This window comes from Mixophyes fleayi, chromosome 9 (genome assembly GCF_038048845.1).
Source record: "Mixophyes fleayi isolate aMixFle1 chromosome 9, aMixFle1.hap1, whole genome shotgun sequence".
Classification (NCBI taxonomy): Eukaryota; Metazoa; Chordata; class Amphibia; order Anura; family Limnodynastidae; genus Mixophyes; species Mixophyes fleayi.
In genome coordinates this window covers 21,444,472-21,472,453 of record NC_134410.1, presented here as the reverse complement: position 1 = coordinate 21,472,453, position 27,982 = coordinate 21,444,472, and the positions used below count along the sequence as shown (strand labels likewise).

Here is a 27,982-nt window from a genome sequence, read left to right as displayed (position 1 = left end):
TCCCTTGACTATCTATCTATTATCCGGAACATTGTACAATGCGTGAATGGAGAAGGGCACTTTTTGATCTTGTTAAAGTATATCTGTCACGTACACACAGTGGGGGGCAGACATATTTTTTGGGAGTGAACCAATATTCATACTAGCATTAAAAATGCCTCAACAAGGCAGATTGTGATCAATACATTCCCTTGAATATTGGTTCAGCGCACAAACTCACTTTGATGGGTGCACCTTAATTTTGGGAGTATACATGTAGGGCTGAACATGCTAGAAAATAGACATGGTTCTGACCAATTACATTACAGTACTGGGGTTTTAGGCAAACTCACATTTCCTGATTCAATAGAAATCTACGCCGACAACGGAAACCACCCATTAAAGCTGGATAACTTATAAACCATTCTTCAGTTTTTTTATCTATGGTAATGTCTGCAAATAAGTCTGCAGTATTCTAGTGCTTTAAAGATAAAAGATGGTCCCCTACCTTCATAATTCTGTGCCCCCCCTCCTTACAATAAATCATATTTACTATTTGATAGTTGAATATAGAAATGTTCTGCAGCTTTCTAGAGAGGTTTTGGACGCCCTTTTATCACCACCATTTCCCATTTAATTTGTCCTGGTCACCTACTCTGAGTGACAGCCGCCATTATGGGGGTGAACCAATATTCATGTGTGTGCAGCATGCGCCCATGTAGGCAGGACCGTCCAACAAATGTGTCCCACCCCAAAAAATTTTTCATCCTTTTATGACCACAGGTGGTTTACACCTCTACCCCGAGGCTGATTTTTGGCATTAATTTATTGGTTTCACAAAGAATGTTTTTTTTATTTTTCAGTCGATCTGTGTTTTTTTTTGTTTTTGTTTTGTTTTTTTTATTATTCAAATTCATAAGTTTTTATTCCATGTCCGTTGGCCATGGAAAACCAGACACAAATCGCAAAAGAACCCCGATATACATTAGTTCCCATAGTTACTTTACATGTTCAGTGTAATTCCAGAAAATGATCCCAAGCACAGGGATAATACATGTTGTACTTTTAATCAAGGTCTTCAGTTCTAGGGGCAGAAATCGGAAGATTTTTCATGTTACGTGTTTTAATATTGTTTATATATTATTATTTTGGTTTATAGCCAGGAGTGACCTTTTAGACATCATCAGACGGATCTGTTTGTAACTACAATAGCAGTTACGATTAGAATAATCTAGTTGTAATGCCTTGCAAGGCACAGTTAACACAAGACAAATACCTGCCTTATACACAAGCTTGAGATTGATGAGGACAGGATGAAGTTATCCCAATACTTCAGAAAGAGTCTAAGACGTTTGTCCTTTTTGACTATGATGTGTACAAATTGCCTTTACGGTTAATATGAATATTTTAACACCCCTTTGCACTAATTGTAAACACATATTCAGTCAGAAATAAAAGGTAGATATTACCGGTCATGGGAAAACGACTCTGGAAGAGAATTTACCTATTGATGACACTTCCAGATACCGGCCCTGGAAACGGCGGAGATGCTGAAAGGTTGCCATGACGAAGTCATAGACTCTGGCTGCGGTCTGGAGCTGCCAGAAGTTTTAGACAATGTTAGGGAATCTTATTATTGGGATATGAGACCTTTTCGTTTCCGGACTTGATTATGTTTAAGGCATTGGTGTATTAGGACAGGTATGTCTGAGAAGGATATTTCTGAAAGTGATAAATAAACTTATTCTGCGACCTTTATGGTTGTATGTTAATGTGCCGTGCGTGTGTATATATACCCATGTATGTGCACGCATGTGGAAGTGGGCTGATATACAGTGTGGTATGTCATACGCCCACTGCTCAGGTTGTAATGCTACCAAATCCATTACATTTTCCATACCGCCACTATATAGATAGTGTGTATATATATATATATATATATATATATATATATATATATATATATATATATATATATATTCTGATAGTGTATTTTTCAAATTACCCTTCTAATCATTAATCTGTAACAAGTATCAAACTTGTGGCTTATCTTCATGACAGATGGCGACGCAATGGTAAAATATAGAAAGGACTATAGTACCTCACTCCCTGGAGACTGCCCAGAGTTAGACCTGATCAAACTACCCAATGTCCTAAATGTACTGCCCCCTATTGTAATTTCTGGCATCTCCTGTGGCAATGTCCTAACATTAAACGGTTTTGGACAGGAATTATCCGTTGCATCGACAAAACTGGGCTGCAGATACCATTATATTCACCTAACATTTGAAGGATATGATGAATAATCTATGTCAATATTTCAGAAATGTTTTCATGCTAGCTAAGGTCTGCACAGCTAGCAAATGGATGGCCTCCTCAGCCCCATGGGTACGTGACTGGATCAGCTTAGTAAATGACACCGTTGGGCATGAACGTTTTGTCTATACCATCAAGAAATGGCCTTTAAAACTTGAAAACCTTTGGGGTCATTGGCTGAACTCCCCTTATGCTTTATACTCCGTGTCAGGATCTTGTGTAATGAATTTAACCCGCGGGCACCCATGATAATGTGTTTTCTTTATACTCTGTTCTCTATATTATACACATTGTGTATTATATAATCTTTATATCCTGTTTTACTGCAAGAAGGCTGAACGCAAATGCTCTTGTGTTATCTCACAATACCCTTTTCATGATCAATATTATTCTACGTACAACTTTGATAGATATAATATGTGAAGCTTGTTTTGATCTTCTTTATTTTTTGTTTGTATTGTTGAAAAATAAAAATAAGACTCTGGATTTAAAAATATAGGAAGAACTTATTTTCAGCAAAATTCTGTGTGATCAAATCTGACGGGAACCATCTTTTAACCTTGGAGGTCTGTTTATTATGATTACATGTATCTCTGCAATACATTATGATTATTATTTTAGTCGCTTTGCCAGCTGAGCAATTTTTTTTTTATTTTTTTTTATTAAAGATCATTTTAGCAAAGACCACCTTTGAATAAAGTTTTATATTCAAAAAAAACAAAACATGCCTAATTATGAATGAACATTACTGACCATGAACATTCCAGGTTCTTTAGGTGTTTTTAAAGTATTTGCCTCTGCTAGATAGACTTTTAGTAGATCCGTAATAAGTGGGCAGCCCCAGGTCTGTACAGATCAGTTGTCAGACCACACATGGCTCTTTCTATGTAACAGCTGTGTTATAATACACATGTACTTACCAGCAGTGGTGTGTCTAACCATTCTGCTGCTTATAGCTGACATGACAAGCGATCATCACAGTTAACTCCCCCTATGCCTGAAATATCTTAAAATCTCACAAGTTCACCCAACATAATTGGGCAGCATGGTGGCATAGTGGTTAGCACTTCTGCCTTACAACACTGGGGTCATGAGTTCAATTCCCAAGCATGGCCTTATCTGTGAGGAGTACGTATGTTCTCCCTGTGTTTGTGTGGGTTTCCTCCGGGTGCTCCGGTTTCCTCCCCCACTTCAAAAACATACTGGTAGGTTAATTGGCTGCTAACAAAATTGACGTGTGTGTGTTAGGGGACTGTAAGCCCCAATAGGGCAGGGACTGATGTGAATGAGTTCGCTGTACAGCGCTGCGGAATTAGTTGCGCTATATAAATGGTGATGATGATAATGTGCACACGTTCTATATTAGCTGTGCACGTAGCGTCCATGTTTTTCTTAATTTAATTTATTGGCCCATCTGTGTTATGACAGTTTGAATATTAATAATTTCACACAGGTACATTCCCCCAGATATCCTGTATATCCCCCAAATTAACTCGTTCTTCCATGTATAGGGATACAAATATGTGTGTGTTTTATATAAAGGTTTGACACAGGTTTAGGGCGCATGATCGGTCATATGCATTGTAGTTTTAAACTTGTTTCTCTTCCTGTATGATTTACTGTGTGGGATATTGGTACAATACTTAGCTCTTTTGCATTCACAACCCAGAGCTCTATCCGCAAGACAGGAAATGATCAAATATAGATCAGCCCTAAACCTGAAGAAAACTGGAGGTTTTGCTTTTTTTTTTTTTGGGGGGCTTCGCCCTATTTAAAAAGAATTTTGCCTAAGAACACAGCCATGAATAAAGAATGGTACCACAACATCCTCCCAGGGTAACTTCTCCCAAACATCCAAGAACAGTTTGGTGAAGAACAATGCCTTTTCCAGCATGGTGAAGCACCTTGTCATAAGACAAAAGTGATAACTAAGTGGCTCTGGGATCAAAACATCGAAAATTTTGGGTCCATGGCCAAGAAACTCCCCAGACCTTAATCCCATTGAAAACTTGAGATCAATCCTCAAGAGGCAGGTGGACAAATAACTCACAAATTCTGACAAAATTCAAGCATTGATTAGGCAAGAATAGGCGGCCATCAGTCAGTATGTGGCCCAGAAGTTGATTGACAGCATGCCAGGGCGAATTGCAGAGGCCTTCAAAACAAAGGGTCAACACTGCAAATAACTCTTTGCATAAACTTAAAGGCTTCTATTGACAATTACATTGACACTTATGAAATGCTTGTGATTTTACTTCAGTATTACTTCAGTATACCATAGCAACATCTGACAAAAAGGTCTAAAAACACTGAAGCAGCAAACTTTGTGAAAACTATTACTTGTCATTCTCAAAACTTTTGGCCATGACTGTAAGTAGTAGATGGATACACCATAGAATAAGTTGGGATACAAAAAAATATAATTGTCTTATACGTTCACCAAATCCATCAACAACTATACTTTAAAATAAAAAGCTACAATTCACAGATTGTATTGTCATTGGTTCCAGCTCAAATTATGCTACTGTTATAATTGGTACTGTTTTGAGAAGACTATGAATTTGAGTTCTACCCTTCACTTCCTAACCTGCAGTTTCTCCCAGTAAACAATCACAATATATACTGCTTTCTAGAATTCTCCAGTCCAACTCAATGACCAAGTAAGACTACAAAGGCAATATGAACTTCTTGGGAAGAGGTGCTAGAGCATTAGTAATTCAATTTATTTTTCAGCAGAGATCTGACGCACATGAAAACGGTTCCACGCATACTTTCCCTTATGTATATATATTTATTTTTATATTTTACAGTTTGTGTTCTTTTAAATATCGATCAGCAAAAATAAAAATGTTCAGCTATTGCCAATGTAAAATATATGCCTGCTGCATATCTGTTTGAATAATATAACACTGCTAATATTAATTATCCTCCTTAAAATAGCTATATTTTGTGAAGCATAATAGATTGGGCTGCAGGTTCTTTCAGTAGTATGACTGGTACACTGTGTGAGTTGTCATTTTTAGGAGGTATAGTCAAAGATTATGGTGGGTAGCGGTATATTTTTGAAGAGGATAAAAGGTATAAGGTAATAAGAAGAGATGGGATGTCACCATTAGTGAAGAGGCTTCTACCCAGATACTTCAGGTGTTGTGAGTTGTCTCTGGGCTGTAGGGAGGGTTAAGGTGACACAAAACATCTCGGTTTGGAATCTTGTGAGTCATTGTAACCTGAAGTATTCCGCAATGGTTACATATAAATGGGTAAAGGGCAAGCAGCAATATGGAGAGTTCTGTAGAAAACCATGAATTAGAGTGCCCTGAAGGGGCTATTACTCAAGTTTAATGACAATATATCAGTGTTCAACCAGATTATTATGGTAGTTTTAAACAATTAGGCATCAGCTGTTTTTCTACATTTTGTAACTCGATTTCTACCTGAGTGTGTGTACAATGCCAATGTCACAGGATGGACCCCCTATGCCACCCTGTCTGGCTTGCTGGGGACCAGCTGGGCTTGCCATGCTAGTGTCCCCTTTCTTTATCCCAAATTGCGCTCCTCTAAACTCAGTAGGAGGGGCTTGCTGCTGATGCCACTGGGCTCCTTCGCCGACACCTAGAACCGGTTTCTTCCGGGTAACTCTCGCTGCTAGTGTACCCCCTCGCTGGGCACCCGGGTAGGTACCCCTGACCTCTTTCTTTAGATCAGGGTTGCTGTGGATGATTCCCCCCTGGCCTATCACACTGGCGAGAGCTGCAGGGTAGCAGGCAAAGCGTTGGTACTGGGTGCTGGGTTCCAGCCTCAGAACAGTCAGGTAACAGATTAGATTGGTATAATCTGTAGGTTACAGGAATTGCGCAGGTAAGTAGGGTCTTGAAGCAGCACTGATGTCATGAGTTCAATTCCCAACCATGGCCTTATCTGTGAGAAGTTTGTATGTTCTCCCTGTGTTTGCATGGGTTTCCTCCGGGTGCTCCGGTTTCCTCCCACACTCCAAAAACATACTGGAAGGTTAATTGGCTACTAACAAAATTGACCCTAGTCTGTGTTTATCTGTTTGTGTGTTAGTGTGTGTGTGTTAGGGAATTTAGACTGTAAGCCCCAATGGGGCAGGGACTGATGTGAGTGAGTTCTCTGTACAGCGCTGCGGAATTGGTGGCGCTATATAAATAAATGATGATGATGATGATTTTATTAGCTCAAGTGCCCTAATAAGGACAGTTACACACTAGTTTATGGTACTAGTGATCTCAGAAGGTACAGATGGAATAAAGATACATTACATGGTCAAACAGTGCTCTTTTATACAGTTTTGGACACAGCCTGGCATGGATAATCCAGCCCCCTGATCCTCCCTGGCAACAAAACAGCTGATAAACTATTTTCAATAATGACCACCAGGATGTAATGTATCCTAAAACTTGATGTTAAGTTTCCTATCTTACTTGCATCATATCTTAGAGATCACAAGTCTAATTACCCCCTCCTGTACTTTCAGGCTCAACAGACCTGTTGGTCACTTAGAAGTGAAAATAATTAATTAACTTAAGTTAGGATTTCCTTTCTTACAAAAACACATGTCCTCCACCATGGCTAATAGCTCAGAAATCAATACATTTCCTATGCAGTAATACAACACAATATAAAAAAAATCTATACATTTGCAATGATATACAGCGGTGCACTGCACCCCTAATTAAAATAAATATCTAGAATAAATGATTTATAAGTGATCCAGCCACAGCTCCCACCCACATTTTGTATGTAATAAAAACCTGCATAATGTAATGAATTAAAATATATGCAGTAGCAGTATGTCCATATTGTGAGTACTATCATTATTTCAAAGACTACTAGAATCCCCATTATAGAATCTACCGGTTGTCCTCCATTGTTTATATCAAACTGTGCCACCATTAGGCTATCTCCGCTAGTGCGCTTCTCTTGCTACTCTTGTGTCTCTGGTGCCAATCACTCTGATCTTAATGCACTAACTGCAGGAGGAAGCACATGGTGATCGCAGCACAAACAGACCAATCACAGCTTCCTCAATCAGTGGTTGAGCAGCGACTAGCAGCATAGAGGGGATACTGAGGAGGGAGAGGAACACCTGCTAAGAAACTGATTGCAGCCCCCAGCCTCCGCCACATGGGGTGAGCTTCCCTCGCTGCCTCATTAAATACATACAATTGTCTACTGAACCCTCATACTCCTTGCAGACCAACACTCTTTCAGAAGAATATTGTTTATGACCGAACCTGTCCATCTGTCAAGTTAAAACTGCATCAAATGTACAATGTATTTAATAGGGGCAGAGATTGATGAGATGGCTTGGAGATAAAATGGGAAGGGGATGCCCAGCCTTTGACAGCCATTCTTGCGATACCAGCAATTGCATTACTTTTGATAGCATAAATGTAACAGCAAACAAAAATAAATTATATATAGAGTATTAATTTAGTGAAATCTTAACAATGTCCCCTGCCATACGTATGGTACAAGTATGGTACAATACTGTGTGGTTGAAGATACATTGGTGGGTGTACTGAGCTGTGAGTGTGCAGACATTTATGATGTGTGTGTGGGGATTGCAGGAATCCTGGTTATTTGCTGAGTCCAGGTCACAGTAAAACCCAGAACAGGTGCAGACCTAAAATATCTCCGTTCCCTGTGGTGGGGAGTGGAGCAGAGAGGGAGAGGGCTGCAGGAGCAGCTCCGGGCAGAGTGTAAGAGCAGGAAAGCGATGTCTAGATAGGAATCCTCATTTACCCTTTAATATCGTTACAGCTGTAAAACATGTGAAAAGGACGTATTCTTCAATCTTTCCATACAGTAATGTTATGTAGGAATGTGGACACTTTAATTAGGGAAGGACAATGATGTAATATTATTTTATTACATTGTTACATCTTCTTCTAATTTATATATATATATATATATATATATATATATATATATATATATATATATATAACTTCTAATAACTCCTCATATTACTCCATATAATCCTCCCTATAGCCCCAGCTCTTACTCCATGTCATACATCTGTATTATTCCTTCTGTTACTCCATATAATCCTCCCTATAGCCCCACCTCTTACTCCATGTCATACTTCTGTATTATGCCTTCTGTTACTCCATATAATCCTCCCTATAACCCATTCTTACTCCATATCATACTTCTGTATTATGCTTCGTTACTCCATATAATCTTCCCTATTCCCCCACCTCCTACCCCATGTCATACATCTGTATTATCCCTTCTGTTACTCCATATAATCCTCCCTATAGCCCCACCTCTTACTCCATGTCATACATCTGTATTATGCCTTCTGTTACTCCATATAATCCTCCCTATAGCCCCACCTCTTACTCCATGTCATACTTCTGTATTATGCCTTCTGTTACTCCATATAATCCTCCCTATAACCCATTCTTACTCCATATCATACTTCTGTATTATGCTTCGTTACTCCATATCATCCTACCTATAACCCATTCTTACTCCATATCATACTTCTGTATTATGCTTTGTTACTCCATATAATCCTCCCTATTCCCCCACCTCCTACCCCATGTCATACAACTGTATTATCCCTTCTGTAACTCCATATAACCCCTCCCTATAGCCCCACCTCTTACTCCATGTCATACATCTGTATTATGCCTTCTGTTACTCCATATAATCCTCCCTATAGCCCCACCTCTTACTCCATGTCATACATCTGTATTATCCCTTCTGTTACTCCATATAATCCTCCCTATAACCCATTCTTACTCCATATTATACTTCTGTATTATGCTTCGTTTCTCCATATAATCTTCCCTTTTCCCCCACCTCCTACCCCATGTCATACATCTGTATTATCCCTTCTGTAACTCCATATAACCCCTCCCTATAGCCCCTCCTCTTACTCCATATCATCTCTGTATTATCCCGTTAATCCATATAACCCCTCCCTATAGCCCGTTCTTACTCCATATCATACCTCTGTATTATGCTTCATGTTACTCTATAAAATTCTTCCCTATAACTCTTATTTTTACCCATCCCTAAAGCCCATCCATTTACTCAATATAATCCCTTTTTATATCTTACCATATTACTCCATATCATCTTTCCTTGTAACTCTTCTATAACTCTATAATCTACATACCCCATTCATATAACTCTTTTACTCCATATTACCACTTCCTATAACTCATCCTCTTACTTTATATAACCCTATAATTCCTATTACTTCATCTAACCTCATTATCCTATTACTCCTTATTATGTCTCCCTCTAATTTATTACTTCATAAAACAAATCCCTATACTCCAATTACTCTTTATTTTAATTCCTATAACTACATGTAACCACTCCCAATAACTTCTCCTATTAATCCATATTACTCCTCCTTATACTTCATCCTATTACTCCACATGACCCTTTTATATAACTCCACTTCTTACCAGAATTCACATTTACTTGAAAATATATTTATTGAAAATGTATAAAACATTTACTTACCTATGTCAAATTTTACTGATAATTAAACTGTATATTAAAGGGGTAGGAACCCTCTAGACAGATAGTAATATGTACTGCAATGTGGTCGGGTCTGGACTGACCAGGATGTACCTGACCTGAGCAGGTCTTCCGGTGCAGTCTATGAGCCATGATGCTTACATTCAGTCCTGGAATATTGGGGTTCAAATATTGAAGATAAGAGTCTAAGATCCTGACCCAGACCCAAACAACTTGTATGTTATATGCTGTGTGTGATTTAGTATTATAAATACCATACTATGTATTTATATTGTTTTGTTAATACATTTTAATGATGATTGGCAGTCATGTTTATTACTTCAAATAATTTTTTTTGGAGCAACTTCTTCATCCCACCATGAACTGTTTAACCCTTAATATATATCCCAATCTCACAGAGGAACAGTGACTTATTGTACTGTAGTCTACTAAGAGCACTTAGTTGATCAACTTTTTCTCTTTTGTATTCCCATTTAATGAATTGGATCTTAATCTTTAATTTTTTTTGTTTTGTTTTAAGATCTTGCATCTTGTATGAATATAATCCCATTTGGATCTGCATCCTTATTTTATGATTTGGCCCCACAGCAAGGCAGAAAGTGAATGTATTTCTAAACTAGATCCCTCTGTATAGGATGACAATGTAAGTGTCTGTGTGATAGGATGAGAAATGTGCTATGTAAGTGTATAAATATAAACCTGCTTATGCAGCAGTGTTTAACCTGGTCCTCACAGTCTGATCAAAGTGGAAACCTGTGTGTAATCAGTGTACAACTGAACTGTCACTAAACCTCAATCACTTCTGCTTTGTGCTTTATTACATCCTTTGTATATCTTATTATTTCATACAGTGCTACTCTTTAAATCATTCCCTTTATTTGTTTACAACAGCCCCTTAGTAGCATTTATGACTCTGCTAGTTTTTTGGGGTTCTTATAAATCTGCGTTCCACAAGTGAGTAGCCTATAATGCAAAATGTTATTATATATATATTGCAGTAACAGCTAAATTACTGTTTTAAACGTGCAAGAGTGTGAACAGCATTAACCCCTTCGCGTCAACACATGTCACAGAAAGATCAGTGGCATGTCTGTGACACACGGCACGTCCATAAACCAGGGCCTATTGCTTGGTATTGGCTTTACACATTGGGAAAAATAAATTGCGCTGCAGTTTTGTTCACTGTGACACAGCTATAATCCATAGAAACTTCACATGATATTTCATAGAACCCTTCCCTGTAACTTATCCCATTATTACATATACCTCTCTCGTTAACTCATCAATTACTCTATATAACCTCACCTTCTAACTCCTCCTCCATATAACTCCTCCTATCACTCCATAAAACCCCTCCCTATAATTCCTCCTATCACTCCATATAACCCCTCCCTATAACTCCTCCTATCACTTCATATAACTCCTCCTATCACTCCATATAACTCCTCCTATCACTTCATATAACCCCCTCCCTATAACTCCTCCTATCACTCCATATAACTCCTCCTTTTACTCCATATAACATCTCCCTATAACTCCTCCTATCAGTCCATATAACTCCTCCTATCACTCCATATAACCCCTCCCTATAACCCCTCCATATAACCCCTCCATTTAACTCCTATCACTCCATATAACCCCTCCCTATAACCCCTCCTATCACTCCATATAACCCCTCCATTTAACTCCTATCACTCCATATAACGCCTCCATATAATTACTCCTATTACTCCATATAACCCCTCCCTATAACTCCTCCTATCACTCCATATAACCCCTCCCTTTAACTCCTCCTATTACCCCATATAACCCCTCCCTATGGGGTGTATCTGACAAGCGGCTAAGCCAAAATGCCAGCTTAAATGTTGGCAAAGCCTCTTTTACTGCTTTCGTTATTTAACAAAGGGTTAACGTGGGAGAAATCAGAGATTCCCCGGCCTTAACCTAATTACTGGAGCTCACCTCTGTCCCCATAGTCCTCCATGCTGACAGCAGCATCAGTACATTTATTAAGCTGTGAAACACAAAGCTTTGTCTTTATCAATGGGATCCAGCTGATGCCTCTGGGTGAAAGTACAATACATATACACCTAGCACTCCCTCCATTCGCTGGCAAATATTCACTGCTGGTGAGTAGGAGGACGGGGGTCTTCACCAAGCTCCCAAAGCAGCCCCGACATGGTAAAGGGTGATGCTACTTACTTATGTATCCCTGTGATTTGCAGTGATACATAATGAGAGCTACCACCACCATATAAGGAACCCTTATAACTCCTCTTATTACTACATATAACCTCTCCCTATAACTGCTCCTATTACTCAATATAGCTTCTGCCTACAACTGCACTAATTACTATATATAACTTCTCCTATTACTCCATATAACACCTTCCTAAAAATGATTTTTTTCAAAACTGCCACTATGCTTGCTCTGGTAATGCCACCTGACAATGGTAACATCATGTCATTACCAGATCAGTCATTGTGGAAGTACTGCTGCAATAAAAAGGTTCAGGGTTTAGGTAAAAGCAGTGGGCAGCACGGTGGCCTAGTGGTTAGCACTTCTGCCTGACAGCACTGAAGTCATGATTTTGATTTCCGACCATAGCCTTATCCGTGTGGAATTTGTATGTTCTCCCCGTGTTTGCGTGGGTTTTCTCCCACACTACAAAAACATACTGGTAGGTTAATTAGCAGATATTTAATTGACCTTAGTCTCTCAGTCTGTGCGTGTGTATGTTAGGGAATTTAGACTGTAAGCTCCATGGGGCAGGGACTGATGTGAGTTCTCTGTACAGCGCTGTGGAATTAGTGGTTGCTATATAAATATTTGATGATGATGATGATGATGGGGGAGACTAGCATCAGCCGGATGCTGACAAAATAGCTTTTAATCAATCGGCTCCTAATCCATAAAGATTTTTATGAAAACGGATACATTGGAAAAATATGTTGTGAGACATATCAACCAATCATCTTCAATAAGAGATAGTGTTTGTGATATTGGTGGTCCTACAGCCATATCTAGGCTGAAGGAAGATAAATCATTTAATATAATAATGATAGATTATTCTGCCAGCACACGCATGTGGTGTAGGATAGCACTAGCTCTATATATGCTCCTTTCTATGATGAACCATCGTTAATTTTCTGCCATGTTCTTCTTTTACAACTTCTGTTTTCTTGTCTCAATTTCAGGAAGATGTGGTGGTCCTGCAATGCAGCACTACCATCCGAAAAGAGAATTTCAAGATGTGCATGGGTGCGGAAGGCTTCGGGAACCGCCTCTGCTTCCTGGAATCAACATCCAATGCTCAGGTTAGGGGAGCACATCTCAATATGCTTATATCTACCTACCACCCTTCTCGGAATCTCTGCTCATACGTCTCTCTTATCCATCTTCTTCTAGAATGTACCTCCAGATCTGGCCATCTGCTGCTTCATTCTGGAGCAATCTCTATCCGTAAGAGCTCTGCAGGAAATGCTGGCAAACACGGTGGAGATGGGAAATGAGGTATGGTCCATTTTTCTGCTGCCATTGCACACAACACGCACACAATATTTTTTGTCTACTGCTTGTGTTTGCCCATAGTTTTGTTGCTGGAGCAGCGTACCCAGAATTGGTGCTAATGTTCACATCTTTTGCTACAGGGAACTTTCTATGTTGTTGTTGAAACTGATATCCTCTTTTTCTTATTTCAGATGTATAGCCTCTTTTATCTTCTTCCTCAAAGTTTTGGAGATTTTGTACACTGCATAGGTTGTGTTTGTTTTTTTTGTAATCATATTTTCCTCTATGCTGAACAAAGTCCATATAATGTCCAAGAACTCTTCTTATACGTTTCGTGATTAAGCTACACAAATAACTGTGTGTAATAAGCTGATATTTAGTCCCTAAAATATGTTTTCATCAGCAGTCATTTTAATCTTCTTCAGGATCCATTAAAAATATATTTTATTGATATTATATTCTGTATCTGGGTTCTATTCCACTCATACCTGGATTGCAATGTCCTGGTTATTTGTTATCAACCATCAAGACTTTGAATAGATAGGCAAGTAGGCCATTCCAGAAAGAGAATATACATTAGGTTATGTCTTTTCATTGCAGCCTGTTGAGTCATTGGTCCACCCATTGGGTTTATAGAGCATGACACAGAAATACTATCTACAGACAGCCTGTTTCATTCTTGTTTGGACTCTTCAGTGCAGGATAGTAATGTGTTGTGGTCAGTCCCATCCGTATTGTCTCACTTTGTCAGATTCAATAAGGCTACCTCGCAGAGCTCTCTTTGACATAATTTCTTTCTGTGTTTTGTTTTGGCTTTCTCTTCTTTGTCTTCGTGCTAGGCGCCCAATTTGGATAAATGGGTACGTTTTGTGGCCTTGCTACTGCTCCCTCCTGTGACTTTCCCATCCCTTCTTTCTGCTGCTGGAACCACATCCCTCCCTCTCTCTCTCTTTCTCTGTTAGTTCACAAAAAATTCCCGGTCCTTGGCACTGGCTCTCCGCTCCTGCCTCCAGTCTCAGTAATACATTGTATCCAGTCTGCTTCCTTCTGGACTCACAATGACACCGGCATTAACGAGGGAACAAATCCTTAGAAGGGATTCTGTGACCATGCCGCATTGTTGAAATTCTCCTACGCTCATATGTCAAGTCAACTGTCTTAAAATCCCTCTGAAAATAGACAGTTCCCCATCGTATGGTTCTCCATAGAACACTTAGGAGCTACATTCTCGAGTTTCACTTAAATATTAGTTGTGCACATAATACATTTATCATTTTAAATGCTAGATGCACATTATGGAAAATATCTATATCTATGTAAAATCTAATAGTGACATCACTGGCCCAATACTAGAAACTAATATAGTAACTATATAATATTCCTAGTAATTAGCCCAACACAAGTTAATTTTAGTTTGAAAACAGGTAATTAGTTAAAAGGAACTGTCATGACTCTTTAACTATAATATATTATTCACAGTATTATTATTATTTTTATAATTACTACTATTATTATTATATTTGATTTATAAGGTGCCACAAATGGTCCGTAGTGTCGTACATGAAATTTACAGCAATATATAGACAGCAACCATCAATAACATAATACATTATGAAAAAAACTATTATTATTATTATTATTATTATTATAATAATAGAGAATTTTATAAGGTACAAACCTATGATGCAGCCATGTACAATCCTGTGAAATATTGCTGTATAAACAAACATTGAGAAAAAAACATATACAGTAGCAAAAGTTCCATTTCTTGCTTTGTTATTAATCAAAGTTCTCAAAGGATTTCTTTTTACTGTACATAATATTTCCTTATCCCTATCCAGCACATAGTTTTCCATCTCAATTGTTTTCCATGTGTGACACTTTTTTCCTGAGCATCCTAAAAGTGATACATTCAGGATCCCACCAGCCAAAATTGGAAGCCGTATGCCAAAGCGGTTAATAGAGATATCCTAGGTTAAGGGAGAAGACCAAATAGTAAAAAAAACCTATAAGATGAACCTGCATATTCGGGTTTTAAACCAGTGTCCATTCTGAGAATTCCTTTGCGGACGACTTTAAAATTCTTTAAAAGCTCCCCACTTTGTTTAGCTGGATAAGTTACTCCAGTGGAAGATGTGGTTCCAGCCGTTATGCCTTAGCCCACACCTTATCCACTGGCTTCCTTGTTTTTGCAGCCTGTGTGCATAAGTCCTCTTTATTTTGTCCTCTTTATTTTGTCCTCTTCTTCTGACCTCCTGACCTCACATCTTACAAACACTAGACCTTCTTCCCTCCATTGACTCCTTCTTCTTTTTTTTATAATTCCTTCTCTTTCCTTTTTTTCATCGCATGGTACAAACCAAACCTCCTTTCTAACAGGTGTTTACCAGGTGACTGAAGATTTGGGAAATGCAACTCGTGGAATCCTTGGAGTACTGCACCTTGCTTTGGGGGAAAGGGGGGGGGGGGTTGGAGAGCTGTGGAAGTCTTGTGCCATCCTGAGGAATGGTTCATCGGTTGGCAGCACTCTTCATTGTTCTCAGAAATAATATAAAACATTGGTTTATAATGTATGGCATAATCATGTGTTGGTGCATGCAAGAACATGTCTTTCAACATCTTCTAACAAAGAACAGTGAAGGTTGCTCAACCTGTATGTTTGAGTTAGTTCATCCCAGAGATGAACATACATTCCGGTGGCTATAATGTTTAGTAACCCACAACATCTCTTTATTTGCATGTGATCTATATGAGTAGAAATGCTCTTGTAACATCACAACTGAAGTCTAGACCTTCTAGATTTGTAACTAGCTAAGTCACATCATATCATACATTTTGCCAGTTTTTTGTAAGGTAGAAAAAGGGGTCTTGGTTATCCATTCTCTCAAGGATGCAGTGGGCTGTAGTTAATAAGTTATGTAAGGGGATGAACAGGAAAATATATTGTGTCCTCACACTTATTCTCTCTTCCACACTTGACTTTTAGTCTTCTCAAGGTGGAGGACACCGAACGTTACTCTACGGTCACGCCATCCTCTTGCGACACTGCCACAGCAATATGGTAAGGATTGGTGGAATTTTGTTTAAGTATTTTAACTTTTAACTAAAGAACTGGTCTTTAATAGAGCTGCAGTAAGTCGAATTCTGGTATGGAAGTAATTTTCACAGGCAACACGTGTATTGCAAAAGATGAATGCAAAGTTCTCTCAAGTAACCATTAAAAGCTTAATCTAATAACATAGTATATTAAGCCTCCTTAGACTAACTTGCAATAGATTTTTATCAGTGTTAATATGATGAAAAAGTACCGTTTTATTATAGAAGTTATTAATTTTCTCTTCATTGTTGGGCAAGCAACTCCGTGAGGTTCTGCTCCTTGCAAGATTTTCTAAGATCGGACAAATGAACCTATGGACCATGTCATTCTCAAGCTGGTCAGAGATGCCAAAGCCAATTTGATAAATATTTCATCCAAACGTTGCACTATTTGTGCATATCCAAAGAGCCATTCTGAATGACCAAATCTAATTGGATCAGATCTGATTGCCTAAAGCAGAGAATCAGGTTGACCAATGATGCATATAAGTATATTGTAGCTAACACAGCCTGTTTCTGGTTGTGTGGCTCAGTCACATTGGATCTGTGCAGTTTGACCATGAACATGTAGGGTTAATCCTAACCCTAATGGAGTCAGCAGCAATGTCCCTTCTAAGTTGAGCAATTGGGCCATAATAGTGTTCAAAATGTAACTAGCAAGGAAAAATCCTGCATATTGTGAATACAGCCCTACAATGTGAAGTCCTCATTAGTCTGACCTGTTAAAAGGTTCCTTTTTGGAATGGTCGTGTTAGAGGCAACATTAGACAGCAATATTCTCATTCCCGTACTGTGAGCATAACCATTTAACATATCTTTTCTTTTGTAACTGATATGCTAATAGGTTGCAGTAATGATAAATTTTAAAGTATACCTACCGCCCTCACTGTGGAGGCAGCCATTTTGAAGTTTGAACCATTGTTCAACCTGTCGATTCACTATGAAGATTGACTCGGTGGTTTCTAATTGGTATTGACAATCCATTTTCTGCCATCTCCCTCTATAGTATCTGTGCTGTCTCACTACATCTCGATCTCTTACTGACAAGCTAGCATTTGATGTCGGCCTTCAAGAAGATGCTTCAGGTATAGTACAAGCTATACAGGTGCAGGAACATAAGTCTGTACATGGTATACAGCGTAACATCTCTCACTGCCCAAAGACCAGTTTACTGGTGCTCATCTGGTGCAAAATAAATGCACCAAGTAGTTTAGATCACTTTTGAATGCTGTACTTGAAAATATACATGGGTGGGATTTGTTAGTTTACATGTGATGCCTCCAGAGTTCTTCAGACCAGTTACAGACTGTCAAAAGGAACCGTTTGGAATTAACGAATCAGAAGACCCAATCTTTTTGAAAATGTTGAGGAGTAGCCATTGATACTTGGCCCTGGAAAGCCCAGTAAAGATACACTTTATACATGTATTATTCCTAGAAACTTGACAATAGCCCAGATGTTTTCTTTAGTATATTATATAGTTTGATATTTAAAGAACAGCCACCTGATATTAGCATGTTGAACACTTTCCCTATTTTGTACAGAGGTTTACGATCTGATTTTCACATGTGATTATACTAGACAGCTTTAAAATGAACAGGTTAGTATATTTTTTTCCGTGACTCTTGTCTGCTGATGCGCAGGAGAGGCTTGCTGGTGGACCATCCATCCTGCTTCCAAGCAGCGCTCAGAAGGAGAGAAGGTGCGAATAGGTGATGACTTGATCCTAGTCAGTGTGTCCTCCGAGAGGTATCTGGTAAGTTCACGATATAGTGGAGAAACTACTGTACCTACATTCTATTATCTGTTCACACTCTTCTTACTGGCTGACTTCTCTACCCATCACAGCACCTCTCCACTGCCAGCGGGGACCTCCAGGTAGATGCCTCATTCATGCAGACCCTCTGGAACATGAATCCAATTACTTCAGGCTGTGAGATAGCTGAAGGTAGGAAACCCAGAAAGGATTATTTAATTACCTAGGGCAGTGGTTCCCAAACTGTGCGCCTAGGCTCCCTGGGGTGCCTCGGAGATCTCACAGGGGTGCCTCGGCCAGGGCCAGTGGTAAGCAAGGCGGGGGACTACTTGGTAATTATTTTGGCTTAGGGGTGCCTTGAAAAAACTTTGGAGACCCTAAGGGTGCCGTGAACTGAAAAAGTTTGAAATCCACTGACCTAGGGTAATGCTCTGTAGCGGTAATGCCCAATTAGATGTTTTCTTATCTGTGGTGCATGTCACTTTAGGGATACCTATGATCTGTTCTAGAAGTACTTCAAACTCAAAATAGAACTTTAATGTATTACAATATAAAGAAACGAGGATATTGCATATGGTTCAGTGATAATGTGCTGTAGAACTGGTTAAGTGCTCCTTCTGTGCACAAATCTGTAGAATCTAGTACACTACCGGGGAGATTAATGACATTAAACAGCTATAAGTTTTTACAAGCAAAGATGCATTCTATTTCTGTGTTATTTACACAGGATACCTAACTGGCGGTCATGTCCTGCGTCTGTTTCATGGTCATATGGATGAGTGTTTGACCATTTCCTCTACTGACCAAGGAGAGGAGCAGCGTAGGTGAGTCACGACTTAAATGACGAGACGGACAGTGCTTGTCAGGGTTATAATTAAACGTCTCTCTCTTCCATATCTGCAGGTTACCCCATTATGAAGGAGGGGCTGTTTGTTCCCATGCACGTTCATTGTGGAGACTTGAGCCCCTGAGGATTAGGTAATTATGTAACTAATCTTCATTTATTGACAGTCTGTTAATTTTAGGTCCAGATTAGATAGGATTCTGAATAATAAAATGAAGAATGATAAATGTTATTTTTGTATTTTAAATAAGACATTATAGTAGAGTCTAAATGCAGGCTTCAATAGAAATTGTAATTTTAAAGGTCAACATCCCAGAAGAGCCATGTTTTGGTTTTCTGGTGGCATTTTTATAGGGTTAAGCTATTCAGAAGGTTATGTTTGTGTCTGATGTGTTCATACTACTCAGGGGGTGTATTTTGGGACTGATTCGTTCACAGCTGGAGCGGGAGCCACATGAGATGGGGACAGCCGTTCCGCGTGCGTCATGTGACTACAGGGCGGTACTTGGCCCGCGAGGAGGAGAAAGGCCTGGTATTGTTTGATGCTGAGAAGTCCAACACCAAGGCCACTTCTTTCTGCTTCCGGGCTTCCAAGGTAATGGGACTGAAACTGAATGGGTGACACTAATGAAAACTGATACACAGGTAACCGTGCATAAAGAGGTGCTGTACCCATAAAAATTATTGAGGTTTTTCTAAACTGTATTAGAAAAATGGACTCATATGAGCGGCTGCTTTGGGTTATAGCATTTCTTTTTGGGACAGTTACAAGTGTACTAGTTTTTAAAAATGTCCCCAAATACCCATCACATTATAGTTGTATACCTAATTAATGCTGAATGCTAACTGCCTTTCTGTATTTTTCATCTATATGGGATAGTATCCTGCACTGGCTGCTAATTTAGCTTTCCTTAGTGATAGCTTACACTTTTTTCTGATAACACACAATATTTCTCTTTCCTGCCATTGGGGGACACTGCGAATCATTGACAGTAAAGTAGGTGGACCATGAGTATGGCAATTTAAACATATCTTCTTTGAATATACGCTTCTCCCCTACTATGCCCCTCCCATCTGGGATCTAACGCAGTTTTAGTTAAAGTGCTCAGAGCTGGATTAATGACCTCACAAGTGTGCACTTGAAGATTATGATGGTCTTTGGACTAGTCTAAGTCTCCAATTATGCCCTATTATTATTTTTTATAATTAATTAATTTAAATCCCCCACCCCTGCCAATCAGCCCTAGATAGTTTTGCCAAGATCAAAATTCCAGCTTCTAATTGGATTTAATCCTAAATCTAAAACGAGTGTGCTCGAAACCAGTCCACAATGGGTGGAATTTTGTAAAAATTATAGGAAGAAGAAAATGAAGGTAAACTATACTTTAAATTCAGGTAAATTAAATTAATATTCTATAAAATACCACCTTTTACCTCCAGTTTTCTACCACTATTTGGATATAAACTGGAGGTAAAGTGTTATTTTAAAAGTGGACTTTGTTCACAGAATATCATTCACTCCAATAGACTGACCCACAGCAATGGGCGAAAATGATTTCACTAGTTACATTGTATTGTCTTATGTCTGAAAATACTGTGACCATAACTGCCTACCGCACTGAGCTTGGTCTAACCACTGAGTAACTGGTTTGTGACCAAACTGGATACAGACTGAGGCATTGGGGGATCTGGACAAAACAACTAAATGCTCATATGTCTGACCAGCTTCATGTAGCAGCAGTACATCATATACAAGCTCATTTTTTTAACGAATGAAAGTTAAAGTTGCACTTCAAGTTATTGCATATGGAAGTTCTACAATTAACCATTGCATAAATATATGTACAAGTCTCAGTAACTATGGACAACCGGCACTATCCCACTAGGGATGATAGATGTTACTATGCTCACAAGACTCCGATTCTACAGAGCAGCAAAACCTATTGTAATGCTTAGCGTCTCTCTGATTTACCATTGAATAGCCCAAGTCGGTCCTCCAAGACAAAAGATATTGTCCAAAAATTGCAAAGAAAAAAATTAAATAAAGGCAAAACAACCTCTATCTAATCAATCTGTATGTCCAGTTTGATGACGATACTAGGCCCGGACTCTTCATTACATTACCAATGTAAGGTGGTACTTGACTAACTAGTGGCAAAGATGCCCAGTTAATGTCTGTGTTTGCTACTGTAATATTAGTTATCCTGAGCTTACCCCTCTTCTCGTTATCGTCGGTCCTCTCTCTCACTCTTCCTTTCAGTTTTCCGTGTCAAATGTGTCTCTAATATCCTGACTCCATTATCTCTTTCCCCTGTGATTTCCTATCACTCTCCTTGAAACCACTGTAGGAAAAGTTGGATGTTGCCCCTAAACGAGATGTGGAAGGGATGGGACCTGCTGAGATCAAATATGGAGAGTCCATGTGCTTTGTCCAACACGTCCAGAGTGGTCTCTGGCTCACGTATGCTGCTGCAGATTCCAAAGTTGTCCGTCTGGGGCCTCCAAAACGCAAGGTGAATGTAATAGATATACATGTCTTAGAAGTGGTTCATATCTGTTTTTTGGACTGACTAAAAGAAACTTAGGATGTTGCATCATTTTGTGCTGAATGTTATTATTTCATCTCCCCTTTTGTTGCTAATATAAGGCTATCTTGCACCAAGAAGGACATATGGATGATGCTCTGTCTCTGTCGCGCTCCCAAAGAGAAGAGTCCCAAGCCTCGAGAATGATATACAGCACAGCCGCTCTGTTCCACATATTCATCAAGTTAGTCAATCAATTTAAGAGATATAAATTCTCCTTTGTACCATATTATTCACCATAGAGTGTATAACTTAATGTCAATGAAAAAAGTACATTTATCAGTTAATAAATACATCTAATACCGATGCTATACCAGGTGTGAAGGTAGAGATTTGCTGCTAACAGTACCAACGAGAGGAAGGAGTGCGGGCGAAACCAGCCCCGTAACAATTGATTTAATAAATGTGTTTTTATCAATAGGTTTAACTCAGAGTTAGCAGAGGTCAAGCATCTCTACGTCAACTTGCTATATTTTAAGTCATCTCATTGTGGTGTTTGTATGCCCAATATTCAGGGGTCTGGACAGTTTGAGTGGGAAGATCAAGCCTTCCAAACCGGTCGTTCTGCCTATTGACATGGTCATTCTAACCCTGCAAGATCTGATTGGCTATTTCCAACACCCAGAGGAGGAGTTACAGCACGAGGAGAAGCAGACTAAGCTCCGGTCCCTGAAAAACCGGCAAAACCTCTTCCAGGAAGAGGTGAGAGGCCTCTGGAGATGGAGTTTTAAAGGACTCACAATTTAGACCTTTTATTTCATTCCTTGTTCGTATTCATTGGTTTATCTTCCATCAACTGTTCAACTTATCCCATATGTCTAGTGTCCTAGAATGTAAAATGAATCTATAAGACTTGGTTCTTAATTTTGACTAATTTGAAGATTTCTCGCACCCTCCATGCACTGATGTGTAATGCCTGTCTCCATATTTCTCCCCAGGGAATAATTTCACTCGTCTTGGACTGTATAGACCGGCTGAACATCTACAACACGGCTGCTCACTTTGCGGAGTTCGCGGGAGAGGAAGCTGCCGAGTCCTGGAAGGAAATAGTAAATTTGCTTTATGAATTGCTCGGTACGTACCTTTACCTATAAATAAATAATAAATGGTGTGAGCAAGCCCAGGTTTTATTACTTTTATCACATGAGTAAGCCTATCAACATAACAAAAAAATCAATACAAAATATCCATGACCATTATAGTAACTGGCAGAATAGTATTTTCTATTCTATACACTTGACATATGGGATGGAGTAGAAGTTGGGGCTAGCAAGTTGTGCATTGATGGTGGTTGGTGGTTGGGCACCACAGTAAAGGGGCCAAGCATTGGAAATCCAAGCCTGTATGGAGGCATTAAAAGGATAATTTCACAAATTTATTGTAAGTAATATTTATTCCCCTTGTCCTCTGGGTGAACTAAGTGATAGACCAAGCTGTGAAAGCAAGACCAATACCAGCAGATCCGTTCAATTGCTTCCACCAAATATACACAGCTGGAGAATTATTTATCACACAGAGCTTTCACCTTTATCTTTGATGTATCGTTCACAGTCCAAAATGAACTGTCACCAGCAATATTGTTACTACAATGAAAACAGTGCAAATGCATAAAGGTTTACTCGCCATGGATTATTGAGATTAAATAAATCTTGAGTTTGGTTTGCTGATCATGTTTGTTTCAATCATACTTTTCTTTGTATTCCACAGCGGCTCTAATAAGAGGGAATCGCTCTAACTGCGCCCAATTCTCTAGTAACTTAGATTGGGTGGTCAGCAAACTGGACCGACTGGAGGCTTCATCAGGTGAGGGCCAGAAAGCCTGGTACAGACAATGTTGTTAATGTTCCTCTCTGCAATATTAACATCACTGCTGGGGTTTGTATCTAGCATCACCGACCTTGAAAACATTAGCACAGGATTTCTAGGAAGGAAATTTTCTGTATCAGTGTTTAATGAGCACTTCTCTTACTATTACAGGTATTTTGGAGGTGTTGTATTGCGTGTTGATTGAGAGTCCGGAAGTTCTGAACATTATTAAGGAAGATCACATCAAGTCCATTATTTCTCTACTTGATAAACATGGACGAAACCATAAGGTAAATCAAGTTTGTCACCCACCTATTACACTTATCCATCTGTCAAATCATCTATCTCTCTGTGTTGTCTTCTTCTCTTGGTGACCTCTCTCTTTGTCTCAGGTTCTGGATGTCCTCTGCTCTCTCTGTGTGTGTAACGGGGTAGCTGTAAGATCCAACCAGAATCTAATAACGGAGAACCTGCTTCCCCGCAGAGACCTACTTCTCCAGACCAGGCTGGTCAACTATGTCACCAGGTCTGTTTTTTAAAACAATAATTGGTCTTTGTTATTTATGGCAGGTGTTTATCCCCACCCCCTTGTTTAAAAAAAATGATGCAGAAAAAAATATATATGTTAATAATACATCTTTAATGTATTTCAGCATGAGACCTAATGTCTTCTTGGGGACATGTGAAGGATCTACACAGTTCAAAAAGTGGTATTATGAGGTGATTGTAGATCATGTGGAACCCTTCGTGACCGCGGAGACCACTCACCTGCGTGTTGGTTGGGCACTGACTGAGGGGTATAGTCCTTACCCTGGTGCCGGGGAAGGCTGGGGAGCTAATGGAGTGGGTGACGACTTGTACTCCTTCTCATTTGATGGCCTTCACCTTTGGTCAGGTGAGTCAGAGGTCATGGATTAGACGATCATTTATGGAACTCCACTATTGTGTACAGCAAATAACTAAGATCATGTTTACCCCTGTTGCTATAGAGACTAAATGACACCTTCATGCAAAAAACAATCTTATTTACGAATGAGAAAGGATATTTTCCCTTTCAAAAATTTTGCTTTATTTTGTTTGTAAACATTTAAATCTTAAAGCTTATTTGACTAAAGACAGAAAAGTGATGTGAAAAAGGTCATAACATTTTCCAACAACTTCTTTAAGTTGAGTGGAGATGTATATTCAACAATACCATTGACTGAAGCCAGAAGAAATGGCCATGTATTGGACATTGTATTGAAGTCTCTTGTTCCGGCAGGTCGGGTTTGCCGCTCTGTGGCCTCACACAACCAGCATTTGTTAGCACCTGATGACGTGGTCAGTTGCTGCCTGGACTTGACCGTGCCGAGCATTTCATTCCGTTTCAATGGCCATCCTGTGCAGGGCATGTTTGAGAACTTTAATTTGGATGGGCTCTTTTTCCCAGTTGCCAGCTTCTCTGCAGGAGTCAAGTAAGTTGAACGCCTACAAGTAATTTACAGCTTATAACAGCTAGGTAACTTTGCTTGTGTAATAATATGGTATTTTTTTTGTGTGTTTGTGTCCTCTGCAGAATTCGTTTTCTTCTGGGAGGTCGTCATGGTGATTTCAAGTTCCACCCTCCTCCTGGTTATGCTCCAGTCTATGAAGCACTCCTGCCTCGGGATCGTATGCGTGTGGAACCCATCAAAGAATACAAACATGACTATCTAGACATCCGTAATCTGCTGGGGCCCACCAAATCCCTCTCCCACACCTCCTTTGTCCCTTGCCCTGTGGATACTGTGCAGGTAGAAGCATTTCAGAGACTGAATATATCAGCTGTTCAAGTTTTAAAATTCGATGGTGAATCCAGCTACAATTATGTTTCTGTTTCCTGTAGAAGGAAAATGTTGTATTCTCATCTCAACCAAACTGGACTCAATATTTGCCTTTTGTTCTTGTTATGGGGTAAACGTTCTACTGTAATTTGTCTGTTCTCCCTGTGTATAGATTGTCCTTCCACCTCACCTGGAACGAATCCGTGAAAAGTTAGCAGAGAACATACATGAACTTTGGGCTCTCACCAGGATTGAACAGGGGTGGACCTATGGGCCAGTAAGTGTCACAATGTAGAGTATCCTACTGCTTTCCTGATCTGTATATCCACTTTCTATGTTCAGTTTGTGCCCCTAGCTGCACTATCCACTAATGGAAGTATGTGTAAGTGATGGGGACAGTTTAAAGCCATAATACTTGTATCTCTTACATACCCTTTTTGTTCTTTTGCTTTTCCCTTGTTCTGCACCTTCTCTCTCACTCCAGCATTTCTTCCTCCCCGCAGATCAGGGATGATAACAAGAGATTACACCCATGTCTCCTCGACTTCCACAGTCTGCCTGAGCCAGAGAGAAACTACAACCTGTTGATGTCTGGAGAAACCTTGAAGTAAGTACTTGGTCATGGCACAGAGGAGCAGAAGTTGTAGGTTTAAAGGGCCCTTCCACCTGTATACAACATGCATTGACTGGTTTATGCACATGCTCCAAAAGACTTTACTAAGCACACGTTTTTATCATCGTGGCTTCACCCTGTTTTTTCACCATGACATCTATGTGGTAGGAAACAAAAATGTTTTGTGGATACGATTGTATACAAAACACAGAACATAGTGTATTTTGGTAAAAAGAAGAAAACCAGACATATAATGAATTAAGTAAAAGGTGCAGTGGCCCGAATGCAAATCAATCAATTAAAGTTGCCTAAATGTGGACAGTTCCTCCAAGAATTGCAGAATTTTCTGGGATAGAACAGAAAGAATAAACAGTGCCCTCATACAATGATCACCTTTGTACGCTATTTATACAATATCTAAATTTTGCATCACACCCATCACCAGTCCATGCACACATATCATCATCTTGTCGCTCTTGACTCTGTCCTCTTCTCTTCCACACTTGAACTAATACTCTCTCCTATAAACAAATAAAATTGAGGGGTTGTACATGGAGTGAGAATGTGGCCAGAGGCAGTCTGGACCAGTGATAGTAAAATTCGATGGAAGTCTCGTAAGCTTTGAAGAACAGATAGGATTTTAAGGAGCATTTAAAAGTTTAAAGGCTGTTGGAGAGTCTGATTGGGTATGAAAGCGTATTTTATAAGTGGGAAGCAGCTTGTGAGAAGTCTTGGAGGCAGACATGGGATAGGGTTATCAGTAGGGAGTTAAAACCAGCAGAGAGGGCGAGAGGGAGTGTGGAGTGAGGTAAGGTCACAGATTGTGTGGGGGGAATGGCAGCGGACTTTGCAGATGAGAATGAGCAGGTCGAATTGGATTCTGTATGGAAAGTGGTGCCAGTGCAGATATTGGCAGAACCAGGGTGGAAGTGGAGCAGCGGGAGAGGGAAATCAGTCTTCCTGCAGCATTGATGGATTGAAGTGAGGAGACAAGACAGAAGGAGGTTGCAGTAGTCAAGATGGGAGATAATTAGAGAGTGCTTGGGACATCCGTGAGGAGATAGCTGAGAGCTGTAAACATGAGAAAGCAGAAAAAGGAGGAAATCGGGGAGTAGATTTGGGTGTTACCGGTATAGAGGGAGTGCTTAAGACTGAAGATGTTGATAAGGTCACCAATGAAGGAGGTGTATAGTGAGTGAAAAAGAATGGAGCCTTGTAGGACCCCAACAGATAGAGGAGGAGAGGAGCAACTGGAGATCATCATCATCATCACCATTTATTTATATAGCGCCACTGATTCCACAGCGCTGTACAGAGAACTAACTCACATCAGTCTCTGCCCCATCGGGGCTTACAGTCTAAATTCCCTAACTAACACACACACACACACACTCTACCAGTATGATATTTTTTGGAGTGTGGGAGGAAACCGGAGCACCCGGAGGAAACCCATGCAAAAACGGGGAGAACATACAAACTCCACACAGATAAGGCCATGGTTAGGAATTGAACTCATGACCCCAGTGCTGTAAGGCAGAAGTGATAACCACTTAGCCACCGTGCTGCATAGAAACAGTAAAGGAGCAGTTGGAGAGGGTAGAAGTGAACCAGGAGAGAACAGTGTCGTCATTTTTTAAAAAGGAAATTTTATTATAGACAAAGCTCATCAGGTTAGGAGAGAGTAGTGGTTCAGGTGTGGAAGAAAAGAGGACAGGGTCAAGAACATCAAGAGTGGCTGACAAGAGTAGTGGGTCGGCAGAAAGTCACTGAACGAAAGGGGCATATAATCGGAGAGCATGACATATTCTTTTTCAACTTCTAAGATTACAGCATTAGTTTGTGGCCTACTAAGCTCTCTCTTGCACTATTACATAATTGTACTCATAAATAATGCAGTACGTTTCCTGTCCTTAGCCCTATATTTTGCTGGTCAGATGACTTCCTCTTTCTCTAAACCTGTCACAACTACTCACACAATGATGAAAAAGTTTGCAAATTATAATTTCCTTTCTTGTTTGTCTCTGCGCTTATTACTTATAATACCGCTGCCCAGCTGCTGTGTTCAATAGTATTGCCACTTTTCCTTCTGCTTTGCCACTAGAACCTATAACCTCTTACAATGTATCTACAAATTTCCAACATTAAGA

The 27,982-nt window shown here is 39.6% G+C and overlaps 1 protein-coding gene across 4 annotated transcripts in view; it reads left to right on the top strand.

The window, feature by feature from the left end:
* RYR1 (ryanodine receptor 1) overlaps positions 1-27,982 on the top strand; it is a 114,950-nt gene that overhangs the window by 3,166 nt on the left and 83,802 nt on the right. For all 4 annotated transcript variants that reach the window (XM_075186856.1, XM_075186855.1, XM_075186854.1 and 1 more), the window contains exons 2-22: positions 13,021-13,140; positions 13,232-13,336; positions 16,320-16,394; positions 17,436-17,514; positions 18,073-18,185; positions 18,278-18,377; positions 18,913-19,009; positions 19,089-19,163; positions 19,468-19,624; positions 21,378-21,542; positions 21,677-21,798; positions 22,130-22,316; positions 22,553-22,688; positions 23,322-23,417; positions 23,592-23,710; positions 23,813-23,946; positions 24,074-24,315; positions 24,682-24,874; positions 24,976-25,192; positions 25,395-25,499; positions 25,726-25,829. In XM_075186856.1, the coding sequence (XP_075042957.1) occupies positions 13,021-13,140; positions 13,232-13,336; positions 16,320-16,394; positions 17,436-17,514; positions 18,073-18,185; positions 18,278-18,377; positions 18,913-19,009; positions 19,089-19,163; positions 19,468-19,624; positions 21,378-21,542; positions 21,677-21,798; positions 22,130-22,316; positions 22,553-22,688; positions 23,322-23,417; positions 23,592-23,710; positions 23,813-23,946; positions 24,074-24,315; positions 24,682-24,874; positions 24,976-25,192; positions 25,395-25,499; positions 25,726-25,829 (2,741 nt within the window). The remainder of the gene's footprint in view (positions 1-13,020; positions 13,141-13,231; positions 13,337-16,319; positions 16,395-17,435; positions 17,515-18,072; positions 18,186-18,277; positions 18,378-18,912; positions 19,010-19,088; positions 19,164-19,467; positions 19,625-21,377; positions 21,543-21,676; positions 21,799-22,129; positions 22,317-22,552; positions 22,689-23,321; positions 23,418-23,591; positions 23,711-23,812; positions 23,947-24,073; positions 24,316-24,681; positions 24,875-24,975; positions 25,193-25,394; positions 25,500-25,725; positions 25,830-27,982) is intronic.